Source organism: Clytia hemisphaerica, unplaced genomic scaffold, assembly GCF_902728285.1.
Source record: "Clytia hemisphaerica strain Z4C2 unplaced genomic scaffold, Clytia hemisphaerica genome assembly, whole genome shotgun sequence".
Classification (NCBI taxonomy): domain Eukaryota; kingdom Metazoa; phylum Cnidaria; class Hydrozoa; order Leptothecata; family Clytiidae; genus Clytia; species Clytia hemisphaerica.
This window is the reverse complement of record NW_027104471.1, coordinates 494,005-507,691: the sequence shown is the minus strand read 5'-3', so window position 1 is coordinate 507,691 and position 13,687 is coordinate 494,005. Positions and strand designations below refer to the sequence as shown.

The window sequence follows — 13,687 nt, the reverse complement described above, 5'->3', positions numbered from 1 at the left end:
AATTGTAGTTTCTCGTCATTTTTTTCCAAACTGAGGCTGGGCATGTTCTTAAGATGTTCTTAATTTTTCGACGAATTTCAGCCTATATGTTCTTATAAACTAGGTTCTAATAAAAAAAAAAACGTGTACTTGACAAGTTAAAGAATATCATAAAGTGAGATCGAAAGCACAATAAACAGAAAAGGGTGAAAAGGACAAGACAATTGAATAAAACAAAGCAAATAAAAATTATTTTATCCATATAACAAAAAAATATTCGATTTCTGATCACTTCTAGAGTATAAATAACTAAATTTCACATTGAAGAAGAAAAAAATTAAAAAAGAAAAAATATTCTAAAAAGTGCTTAGAATTCTAATTCTACAGAAGAAATATTATATGATACAAAGTTAGTCATATTTCTTCATAACCATTATAAGACTCAGTCAGTGGGAAAGAAAGTTGAACAAGGTCTTGAAAATTCACAGATTGGCAGAGTTCTTAACCTTTCAAAGCCGCTAACTTTTTTAAAAAAGGCCAAAAAGTTCATCATTTTTTTCTGGAAATTTTTTCTTTCAAAGGCCATTTCTTGACCAGGACAAATGATTCAGGTATCAACTTTGGTATCGTTGGAAAGCTCTTTCTCTCAGCTACAAAAAATAGCAAATTTTTTTTCTCTGAATCTCAAGCGGTAAAATGACCTTTTCAAAACGTATATATACGTCTTTCGCCTCCTAAGGGTTAAGATCCCCAAAAGGAAAATTTACATGCTTCAAATACGAGCATAGAAAACCTGATCTATAGTACACTGAAAGAAAAATGGTTTGTAAAAAATCTATACAAAAAGAGAGGTAAGTATTGGGATTCTTGTAAAGCCCATGAACTTCCTGTTGAGTTAAGTATTTTTTCTGGATATTTCTACAATATCAGGACAGAGAAAGTGACACTTAGTTCTTCCTAATTAAAAAAAATTCATTGTCAATTTTACACTTCACTCAAATTCTATTATGTGTTTTACTTTTGAAAATTTCAAAGATAATTTATTCGGAGAATGTTCATTGTTTAGAAACTTTGAAAAATCTTTAGAGGAGACATTGAAAGCAAACGATTCAATATCAATTAATTTAGATTAAGTAAAAAAAGTGAAATTAAAAATCATCAAACATTCATAGTAATACATTATTAATAAAGGAATAATAACAACAATAACAATAATAATAAACTTACTCCACTTCTTTAACAATACAACTACAAGCTAAAAAAAGGCTTTGTCCTTTGCTCCGGCAATTTATTCGAGTGATGCTTTACATAGAGTTTTTGTTTTCAACCTATCAGCATATCCAAAAAGCAAGTCACCTAAACGCGGATATTGCAGTGACAATTCACATCAATGATAACAAAACTGAAAACTTAACAAATTGATTGACAAAATCTCGTCAGATTGATTCGTTTTTGGAAGTTCACTGTCACTGAAAAAATATTTAAAATAAAGTAAGATTTTGTTTACGTAAAAGAATAGAAATTAATAATAGTAATAATGATAAAATCTGATTAATAACAAAACTATTTTGAATTGCATCCAGTCTGGCGACATGAGGTATCCTACAGTGTTTCCAGGGTTTTTCCATACAGAAAGATTCCTGCTCGTGACAGTTCTTGGTACTGTTTACTCGAATGCTTTCTTTCTATTACGTATATTCACATTCAGCAACATTCGAAAATCTCGACATTTGACCAGCCAGAAGCTAAAGAGGCTACAAACTTCATAATTGAGTACACTTTGATACCAATAACTAATTTATACATATCATTTAGCATGATTCAAGAATAGCCGTTTCTCGTAAGCGATTTACTCATTGGTTGAGTAAGATACATTTTTTGGCCAGCCTCTGTTGTGTAAATAGGAGCCTTTTCATAATGGCTGATTAAACTGTCCATGCTATCAAAGGAACGTTGACCTATAACATATTGATCTTCTGTGTGCGTAATCTTGAAATGCTTCATGCGATCAGGTGCTTTCATCGAAAGTGAAAAGTCACCAGGCTAAAAAAGGAAAATTATATGATCATCAGAGCCAAAGGTACACGGTATTCAGTGAAATTCCAAGCAATTTTATGTGGCCGTTTTTAACGGCCAAAATACTCAATTTTAAATTGAGTTTTGAAAATCAATATTGGAGAAATTCTATTTATGTATCACAAAAATGTTGAAAATAAATAATGTAGATGGTAAACAACAATGTAAGAATTATTTTCTCTTTATGGTTAGAATTCCTTGAAAATAAATGTTCCATGAAAGGTCAAGAGACGTCCCTAACAAGTTTCGAGGGCCTTTGACAGGCATCGACCACTTATGGTGGGTACTCAGTTGGTCAACTTTCTAATTCTAATTTCTAAATTCTAAATCTAATTTCTAATCCAAATAAACAGCCAGTGACTAAAATGCTTGGAATTTTGCCTGGTAGTAAATACCTAGTAATTGGGACTAATAATCATATACGAAGGAGGGCTATCGCTATCGCTCGTGCAATTTGATAAAACTTCGGAAAGCAAAATGCCTCATAAAATAATTCAAAACATACCCAACTCCCTATGTGAATCTTGTTATGTTGAAGGCCTGCCTAAGTCTAGTCATTTAAATCGCTGCAAATCGCTGCAAATTGGTTTGTATAGCAACATAAAACCATTATTTTGGTACACTTTGGGCCAACACATTGTGGATGACACAATCTGGGTTTTCAGGATTCAAATTTTGCAGTTTATGACAAAATCAATATAGATGGTGAACAATCAAACCAACGCAAAAATAAGTTCAATATCATACTCACTTTGCTTTCACTATTCCTGACAAGATATTGGCCATCTTCACCGTGAGTGCGCAAAACATTTTCGCATTCCTGTCTTTTCAATGATCCATGGTACCAAGGGCGGTCATTGAATTTTCCATTAACATCCAAATCTCTAGGAGGAGCTTTAGCTGGAGAAGAGGACAATGCTGGAAAATTGCTACCTTGTTTTGGTTTTACTGGGCCAGGTGTCAAAACAGGAGAGACAATTTCATCAACATAATTTCTAGGAACGAGACCAATTTCTCCACTAGATTTCCTTGCTTGCCACCAGTCCGGGTCATCCTTAGGCTTGTCAACTATTTCTAATATAGAGTCTTTTTCAAAAGAAAGTTCTTCTGACGATTGAGAGTTGAATGGGTACAATGTTCTAACTTTACAAATGATTTGCTTATCCATAACATCATTCGGGTCGGCATATTCAGATGGAGATGCTTGTTCACCCTGAGGTTCACTCTTTTGAAGATAATTAAAGGGAAGCCATCCAACTTTACCATTACTTTCCCCACGACACCAACCGTCATGCTCCATTTCTAATATCATAACAGTATCACCTTTACTAAGTTCAATCTCGTCATCTCTCTGGGGAATGTATTTAAATTTAGCAGTACCCACCATCAACACCTTTCCTCCACCCTTTAGTTTAGGAGACTGCAAATCAGCCTGAGGTGATTCAACTTCATTAGTCTTTTTTGTATTTAATTTTTCCTTTATTGTTTTCACGATATTTTTCTTTCCCTTCACTGAATCTTTTCTTGCCAAGTAGTTTGAGGGAACATAGCCTGATACTGACTTCTCATTTTGAACTTTCCACCAAAGTTGAGTGTCATCAATTACAGTTAATTTTTCATTTTTTCGGATACTTAGCTCACCTTGACCTTCCGCTGTGTAATCATACTTAGCAACTGCTATTGCTTGTTCTTCCATTTGAACTTAATCATTCAGAACTGTAAAATAAAGAGAAAATATTCAGTGTTACAAACAGTTTTGTCCTCTACCAGGTATTTTCGTTTTACGTTTGATAATGACTTTTATTTTGCTTTTTTTCCTAAATAGAACAAAAGGGGATATAGGCATTAATTTTTTGTATTCATTGTGCCTCCAATCAGAATCTTGTCTCAATTTTCAATTATCAGTTTGTATCCATTTATCTTTTTTCTGGCCAGAATTATTTAATTCCAAAAGGCATTGTTGCTTTCACTGTACTTATAGACTTTTTATAGCTAAGCACTGTGTTTTAAATCGCTTAACCTTTCATTTATTATATTCTCGATAGAATTCTTTTATTTTCCTGCTTTTAATAGTTTTAGTCTCGCATCACTGCTTCTGTCTGCTTCTGTAACATTTTAAAATAGGAACGTAACTTTGCTCAATTAATTTTATAGTACTCAATTAAGTTTTTTGCCATGGCTTAATTAAAAAAAGTCTGAAAATTATTATTTAGTTCTATCAAGTTTTGAACTTTTTCCGCCGAGAATAGGTTGGAGTTAAATTTGGTGAGAAAAAAATGCTTTCAAAGATTAGAATTCTTTGTTATATCAAAGTAAATTGCAATCCCTTAGAACTTCAAATAAAGTCTGAGTCAACCCAAAGATTGCCACTCTTTTTCCCTAGATTTCTCCACTTACCCCTGATCCTTCCCTTAATTGCTGAGCATCCAGCAGTGCCATTTTGTTCTAAGTATGAAGTCTATGTTGTAACCTGGTTAGGGAATGAAACCCATGACCTTACGGATGGTGGCCAAGTATTCTATCTTTACATAATGGCATACTGTACTAATGTAGTTTTATATCAAAGTAAATTACAATCCCCCTTAGAACTTCAAATAAAGTCTGAGTCAACCCAAAGATGTAGAAATCTCAATAGTTTATGATTGTACTGAGAACAATAACATGAAACTGAACAGTTGTAAATTCGAACACTTCTTGAAATACGGGAGAAAGGGAGAGATACAGAATTATTTATATTTGGTCAATACGGTATAGTACCCACTTCAGCCACAATGAAGGAGATGGCAATGTAAAAGGTGGTGTCTCGCCTTCAATTATTTTGAAAATCCTGCACCAAACAATCACTAGATGTAGCTTTCATAAATTTATTTGTGAGAGTGAGCCTAGCTGTACAGGGCCCAAAAACCTTCACCAGTCTTCCATCTGACAAACAAAACATCACTGGCTGCTCAAAGGATTCATTCATGATATAGCGATAGCCGAGGTCGTAAATATACGTTTTTCGTACGGTTTTAAAAAAAGCCTCTCTACCGCCTCAAAATGCCTTTAAATCCCGGGAAATGTCTTTTATGACGGAGAGAAAATGTAAACAAACTATTTTTAATAGTTTGAAACCACCCACTTTCGATTTTAACTGTCAAAACAAACTGGGAAATCAGGCAAAATATTCTTTGGGAAAAAAAGAGCACATGGACTGCTGAAACTAACCTTTATGTTTATTTAGTGGAAAATGGTTTGTTTTATTGGTTGGAAATGTTATGAATATATTGCTTGTTTGTAGCTTAGTCAGTGTTTCCAGTAAGTTTCTGCCTTCTTATTCTTTGGTATAACGGTACATCAATGTGGTGAGGACTGGAGGCTTGTCGGCCGTCATCGACCATCCCCGAAACCCAAGTTAAATCTTATGATAAGGCTGCAAAGAGTTTTAAAGTGTATATACTTTGTTATTTCTATTGCTTTTATGCTAGTTGATGATAGGAAAGTCTTTTTAAGTGATATTTTCCACAAAAATTACCTCAAGGGGCCTCTGCCTTACGTGCCTCTGATTTAGGTGGAAATTTTCTCGAAAACCAAGGTTTTCTAAAAATGAATTCTGCCTTTTCTAGTAAAGGTATGATTGTGGTTTTTTGGCTAGCAGTTGTAGTTATATAAGTGGAAACAATAAGATAGAAAATTATGGTATCGCAAATGTTCTCCCCACTTTTTTTTTAACCTATAAACTTTAAAATTTTGAAAAATAAGACAAATTTCGTTTTGAAAATTTTCAACCCTCAGGCAGAAGACTTCTGTGTCACCATTGATATAGGAAAATCGGCAGGTACAAAATGCATAAAACAGAATGCATATTGCATAATGCACAATAGTATTGTGTAATTTACAGAACGATTTTATATTTTCTAAAACTCTTCCTTGTAGAGGCTAAAACCGCGAAAACCTCTTTATAGAAGAGTTTCTTAAGTAAACATTCCAATCAGAGGGATTTCCCCAGAGATGATTTTACTTTTCGAATCCGAACGAAAGAGAAAACATTCGAATCATAACAACAATTTCAAAGGGTTTTCTGTCAGCATAAATAATAAGAAGATGCAGCAGATCAGAAAGATTCCTCCTTCTTCTTTCTCAAAAAAACAAGGTACCTTAAGGGAACTTATTTTGGCGGGAACTAATTTTGGCGGGCAGCAAAAATCCTAAGAATTTTTGGCGAATGGTGAAATTTTTTAATTTTGGCGGGAACTAATTTTGGCGAATGACAGCGTAAATTTGTTCTATTCTGCCATATTTTGAGCAACTTTGATGAATTTCAGGGTTTATTTTGGCAAGAAAACAAAAAAATAAATTTTGGCGGGAACTTATTTTGGCGAGTGAGCAAAATATTTAATTTTGGCGGGAACTAATTTTGGCAAATTTTGCCTAAATTCGACAAATTCGCCAAATCTGCCAAAATTAGTTCCCGCCAAAATAAGTTCCCTTAAGGTATATATACACATAAACATTCGAATGTAAAAAGATTCAAAGTTTATTTTTTTTGATTTAGCTTTCGCATGAAGCTCTTTAATTTATACTGGCCGGATATGGGCTTATCTAACAAAAAGCAACCACATTGGTTAATGATTTGTAAGAGGGAAAACCCGATCTCTGAGAAAACCCAGAATTAAGATCTTGCTGTAAAATTTACGTTTTTGACTAAGAAAAGTAATATACGGAGGAGATATTTTCATGTTTTTTCTACACTATACTACGCTCTGTTAAATACAACTTTGAAAATCAAAATGGCAAGGAGTGCTAGGGGTAAAACTTCCAGAGAGAAGGTGTGGTAAAGGTTAACAGGATCGTTTTCTACGATAAATTTTGAGTAAGATAGTCCAAGGCTTTCCGATTTTTCATACAAACTATAGAGATTGAAAAAAGATAAACCATTTCAAAAATGATGTCATTTATATACAAAACTATGCAAATATGTTTCCGCAATCTATGATTTGTATGAAAAATGGCTACTTGTATATAAAATGACATCAATGACAAAATGGTCTATTCAAATAGTCATAAACATGTACATATAATTGCACCCTTAAAAAATTCTACAATTTTGATAGCCGTGTAATTGCAGGGGGGTCAACATCCAGATACCAGACCCATAGCCGGGTGGTGGTGTCTTTTTTTCCTTTAAAAGTCTGAAAAGTCAAGTTGGTATTGATGGGGGTAGGTCCCCCTTTTTTTAGAAAAAAAGAGTTATCCTCTGTTGGTATTGATACCAAAATAGGGGGTTGGTACCCTTTTTTTAAATAATATGATTCAGAAAAGTTGGTATCCATATCAAAATGACAGCAAAACTTTCCTAATTTTTGCCCTTATAGCTAGAAAATACCCTGAAAAATTTAAACAGTCTATATTTCTTTATTATCTTGGTCGTTTTTGTATAAAGGTAAAACTTTAACACCAAAGCAAACTTGATCAAGCAGGATGTAATGTAAGTATCAAACAAACCAGAGTAAACAAATCTTATTTTTGTTTTTGTTTTTGTGAAAATTTGAATTTCGAATGTGCAAAAGACATTTGAATTTTCGAAAAAAATATTCGAAAGTATTCAAATCGAATTTCTGTTTAGTGTTTCTGTGTTTATTAGTTGGAGGCAGAAAGCTCTTTACAGTTAAAAAGTTTTTTTATTTTGATCAGATTTACTCTTTATTTTTCTTTCTAATTTAGATGGATGATTTAACTTTTTTTCATTTTAAATAAAGTACATATCGGTCTAAAACAGGTTTCAATTGGATTTGTTTTAGCTTTTGCGTAAAATGACTGTAAATGAGTAAATAAGTATAAATGACTTTGAAATTTGTTTATTTTGGACTTTTTCAATAATTTCAAGTTTTATTTTTGATCAAGCCTGAAGCAAAAACATTTTTTCTGTGATAGCATTTGGTATATGGTAATGAGTGAATCTATTCTGTTCTAAAATTATGTACTAATAATAGCTTCTCCTAGTTTTTGCACATCAATTATATTCAGATAATATTGATTCAGATTGATTTTGCTAGCTTCATTGGGTTTGTTTTTATTATATTGTCAGTTTTCAGTCATTTTCTATTTTAGCATATGACATTTTTTGTGTTGTGTTGAAGAAAGAGTATATATTTCAAAAATGAGTTTTTTTGAAGTTTCTCTTAGTACCCTGTTTGTGTGGGAGGGGTGGGTCCTCTTTAAAGAGCTTTAAACTCAAATTTGTCAGATTGGTATTGGTACTAAATTAGGGGGTGGGTCCCATGATATTTTATCAAATTCAAAAAGTCATGTTGGTAGTATCGATACCAAATTAAGGGGGTGGGTCCCCCCTTTTTCTGAAAATTATGATTTTCAAGTTGGTATCTATACCAATTTTGGGGTGGTGGTGTTAACTTAGCTCAAAAGATCAAAAGTCGGGTTTTTGGGCAATGGGTTGGTATTATAAATGTTAACCCCCTCTGGTAATTGCAGGTTTAATTCTTGGAAGTTAAGCACGCAATCAGACGATTTAACAATAATGGAAAGAGACCAAGTAAAAGAATGGAGAAGTAAGGCAAACAAGCGGAATCAAGCAATGCCGCAGAGCGATTACAAATGGAGAGTGCGAGGAAGTCCTCAAGGAGGACTATATATTTAAAAAAAAATATTTTGTAAAACAAGATCGATTAAGAGAGGACCTGAACGGGCCTGAAAACGTATTCTGTATAATAATAATAATAAGAGGATTTCCCAGACTCTTCAACTGACATCTGTTCTGTCTTTGCACCAGAGACTGGACAAAAAATTTTATATAAAAGAGGTCAACATAAGGACAAAGAACCTATATGTAGAGACTCCCTGTCAGACAGTTACATGAATATGCCAAAAACATTTTTGTTCAACCACCTTCACTTCAAGATAGGCCACCATAGAATGAACTTCGGGGCCGTTGACATTCGACTTTCAAATTTTTTAACGGCGTTTGGCCGTTATGGTTCTGACCCCCTCCCCCCTCTACGTTAACGGCCATCAAATTCTCTAAAGTTAAAAAATTGTCAAAAATCGATGAAACTCTAAATTTTCTCCTTCACTTTCATCGTTGTTTCGTCAGCCATCTTTAATATCGCTATGGCTTTGCTCAGTTTACATTTTAAAAATAACGGAGATAATTTCCAAACTTTTTTCCGAAAGTTGCGCGAATTAATTATCTCCGCAATCATAATCAAAAGAATAGCGGCATTTCAAAGAAAAAAGACCGACCGTCTGCGAAATTCAAGGGCCATGCGGACCGTCTAAACAAATGGAACACGAGACATAAACATCGGGTCGTTTGTTTTGGTTAAAATTATTCTAAAAAATAGCGAAGTGAATACTTTAGGTATGCGACTTTAGCAGATCTTAGTTGATAAAAGGAGGAAAAGAAATATGGAAAGTAACATTTGTATGGAAAGTAACATTTGTATGGAATAAACGTCTCAAAAATCGATATTTTCTGGTGAAAAGAATTGATATGTGGTGAGTTGACCCAGCCCTCGAAATTCAAGTAAAAGTAAGTCGGCACGGAAGTGCCGTCCAAATCCGGCCGAAGGCCGGCAAAATTTTGCCGACCTAAGCTTGTTTTTAGGTCGGCAATGCCGATCTGAGCTATATTTTAGGTTTTTTAGCAGATTAAGGTCCTAGGCTGCCGAGAGAATCAATGAATATGGTCGGCAATGAACTGCCGACCATACGCACTCTTTGGTCGGCTTTTAGGTCGGCACTGCCGAATGCCGACCTGAAATTCGAGGGCTGTTGACCCCTAAAGAGATTTTTGACCTTCCCTTAACGGCACATGGTCGACCCCCTCCCCCCCTTAACGGCCAAATGCCGTTAAAAATTCGAAAGTCGAATGTCGACGGCCCCTTCCTTTTATAGGATGAACCATATTCATGTGGCTTTCAGCCTTGCACTCCATCACAGAGCCTATTTTAGATATTTTACTAACTACAGTGAGTGGTCCTAAATCCGACAGCCCTGCCTAAAGACGACCCCCCAAATAACTGCTATGAAAAAAAATTCTATTTTTACAAACATTCCCTCTCCAAGTTGAACAATAAACTATATTGCAAGAACTCTTGAAACCAAAACATCTAACAAGATGACTACTAAAATGTGAGACGTCAATTAATGTGATAAAAAAGTGTGAGTTGTAAAAATAATTACCTCTATTATTCTGAATCCGATGCTCGTGTTTAAAACGTTAACAATTTTGTAATAAAAAATTATCTTTTGTATAAGAAGCAATTAATGTTTTGGTTCAGTGTATCAAACCTCTCAGTTTAGTTGACACTTTGATATCTTCATTGCGTCATAGCAAAAAGTTTGTATCTTTGAATGACCCCATCGGATTTAGGCAGGGCTGTCGGATTTAGGACCACTCACGGTAGCCCAGAGAAAAATTTTAAACCTTTATTATTTGAATGCATGCCTTTTTAATACTCAAATATAAAAAAATTAAAAATTTTTAACTTGGTCATTAGTCAAAAAAGTAATTAATATTGATTAGCCTCTGCGATGGAGTGCAAGGCTGAAAGCCACATGAATATGGTTCATCCTATAAAAGGAAGTTCATTCTATGGTGGCCTATCTTTAAGTGAAGGTGGTTGAACAAAATGAATGTTTTTGGCATATTGATGTAACTGTCAGAAGAAGGTCCCAGACTATTTAACCCTTTCCGGACGCATGATTTCACGGCTATATGACGCGAACAAAATTTTGATTTTTGACTGGCTTCACTAAAATTGCAATAGAAAGTGATTGATAAAAGATATCACGATAAGTAATACCTCGTTTTTTTCACATGTAATAGGAGTTTTGAAATACCAAAAAAAAAATTTTAAATATGGCTGACACCTGGTCACGTGACCGAAAAATCGGCAGAGTTTTTTTCGGAAAGGAAAAATTTTTGACTTTGAATAAAGAAGTAAAGTAAAAGGTATTTGCTTTACGCCTTGAACTTTGAATATGATTTAGACAATTGAATTACTGACTGGATAAAAAAAATTTCATGTCAAAAGCTTTCCAAGAATCTGAGTAAAGTGATTTTTTGTCCAAACCTTTGAGCAATTTTTCCCTTACAGATTTAGCCTGAGTAACTTTACAACAAACATTGAAAATTTATAATTCTAGTTGTAAACAAGATATCGAAAAGCGGTTTTTTGCAGGTTACGGGGAATTTATCTTAAAATCATTATTCAAAACCATGTTATTGTTAGGGTGGACAGGCCAAAATTTTCCCCTCAATTTTTAGAAACCAAACTAATTTTATTTGAAAGTCCTTACCTTTGTGAGAAAAACGAGGGGTCATTTATTAGAATTGGTTAAGTATTCCCAAAGTTATTCCATTTTCAAAACACAAAAAAACCACCTTTTCAAAGAATCGCCTCCTTACACCACGCCAGCAAGAAATAATTTTCGGAAGCACCAAAATCGCGCCAAAAATGGCGGATGAAATCTAGTCTTCCGTGTGGCGGGGTGTGGGGAGTTTTGCTGGTGCGGTCTGAAAATCGGCCCGATGACTGTTAAACTTTAGCTTATCGCTAATGAGCTGGAAATGATAGCTAAAAACAAATTTCACCACTAGAAAGCTGAAATCCTCAGCTTTCAGATGGTGTATGGTGCTTAAATGAAAAAATCCGCAATCTTGTTAAAAAATCGCAATTTCTTCTTATTTTTCGAAATTCCAGACGGCCTGTAGATTTTCAAATAAAGCACGTTGTGATAGATTGTAGTCTAATCTTACCCTGGGTTTACTAAAAAAACCGCGATTGAAAAGATAAACCAGCTCAATAGCGACAGCCCTTTGTTTCAATGTGGGTCGAGAATTTTCCGGTGCCGTGGTCAGCGCTAAATCGCGTTTTCACCTTGACGTCGAAAAACATGAATATCTTTGGAAAGAAAATAGATACCTTGATGCAGTTTTTTTTACTTGTTTCCCTGATAATTCCTGATTGATTTAAAAAAGAATGAACACATTTGGATGATTTAAAGGTAAGTACTAATGCATTGAAGCTCATTTTTGTAAATTCTTCCTCATTCCGCGCAAAAAATTCCGACGAGTGCGCACCCTATTATTGTATTTTGGCGCGAAAACTGTTAAAATCTTTTACAAAGCTATGGGCCACCCGGTGGCCCGTGTGTCATATAGGAACACGATTCATGGGTCACCCAGTGGCCCGTGCGTCCGGAAAGGGTTAATGATGCCCTCCCATCAAAATTTCTCTCTGGAAAGTTCCAGAGCTCTTCCGGTGCTTCCGGAGCTAGTGATTCTTAACACAGTTCCGGTGCAGACCAATTGCCAAAAATTGTGCTCTGGAACACCGGCACTTTTTGCTCTGGTGGACGTTTCCAAAAATTGCTCCAACAAACGTAAACAGCTCCAAAACTAGATTTAAACATCAATTGGACCATTGTCTCAATTCACTACCCAATGAGCCACTGCTACCGAATTAATTTCCTCTTAGGAGAGCTGATTCAAATAGCATCCATCATCAGATTACTCAAATTGGATGATTGTTGAGAGACGAACAAGGAAGCCTTCAGAAAAGTATCAAAATGTAGAAGTAAACACCAGCCTAACTTTTTAAAAAGTCTGCAAAATGTATCAGATAAAAAAACAAAACATACTTTTTATCAAATACGTGAATATACTTACTGACAATAATTTTAGCACCGAAATAAATGATAAAAGTAACTTTCGTTCCATATTTCTGGAATATTTTGAGACAAAAAAAATTCATCCAGCCTTTGCCCGATCTCGTTTTCGTGTGGGTTTGGAAGCCCCGGGTTTTCACACAGTGAACGGCAACGTAGCGAATACCTTACTTACGGCTAACTTTCCAAAACTTTGCTAAACCTTCAAATCAATATAAGTGGTCAAATCTTGAAGTTATGATGTAATCTAATGAAACCTATCCACCAATCAGTGCTCAGAAAATCAAGTGTTAAGCGAACTTTGGAAAGATACATAGCGGAAACCGGAAAGTATGGAAATCGGGGTTCGAAATCGGGATACTCTAAAACCGATCACAAAAAAATTAGCTAGTCGGGCCTGATTGTAAGCAATTATAAGCTAAATGTCGAGATGTAATGCAAAATACTTATCGCAATCTGTATTAGTATTGTTAAATGTATTATGATTATAACCGGCCTAATTGGAGTTGAGTCCCGAGTGGGATTCGACTTTTCAGACAAAGGATTTTCGTCGATTTTGTACTTAACCATAAATTTATTTCTTTACCTTTTTGGGTTTTCTTTGGAGTCGATTCTCTTCCTCTTCTTTTCGTCATTAGGGATCCCTCGTCACTATGCGTTTAAAATAAGTCCATTCTAATTTGCCGGAACACGATTTCAACGTCATTGTAACACGCCCGGAAAAGTACCATACCGATTTAAATATTTGGAAATGATTGTCCGTGTTTGTAATACTCTCGGGTACCTAATGGCCGCCCCCCCTGCAAATTAATTTTTCGAAAATTTTCCACTACCCATATTAATTCATTCCCGAATCTAGCCACATATTTAACACGTTCGGGACAATCCCGAATTCAACCTTTTTCTTATCAAAATCGGGACCGTCCCGAATACAACCTTTTCGTTAGGAAATACGGGAAAG

General features: G+C 34.8%; 1 protein-coding gene across 1 annotated transcript; it reads right to left on the bottom strand.

Moving 5' to 3' along the window:
• Positions 1-208: 208 nt before the first annotated feature.
• On the bottom strand, positions 209-12,786 carry LOC136821287 (cytoplasmic protein NCK2-like). The gene is made up of 3 exons (XM_067077519.1): positions 12,728-12,786; positions 2,807-3,771; positions 209-2,022 (listed from the first exon to the last, which is right to left on the bottom strand). The coding sequence occupies exons 2-3, from the start codon at positions 3,749-3,751 to the stop codon at positions 1,801-1,803; spliced, it is 1,167 nt and encodes a 388-aa protein (XP_066933620.1). The 5' UTR covers positions 3,752-3,771; positions 12,728-12,786; the 3' UTR covers positions 209-1,800.
• Between the last annotated feature and the right edge of the window lie 901 nt (positions 12,787-13,687).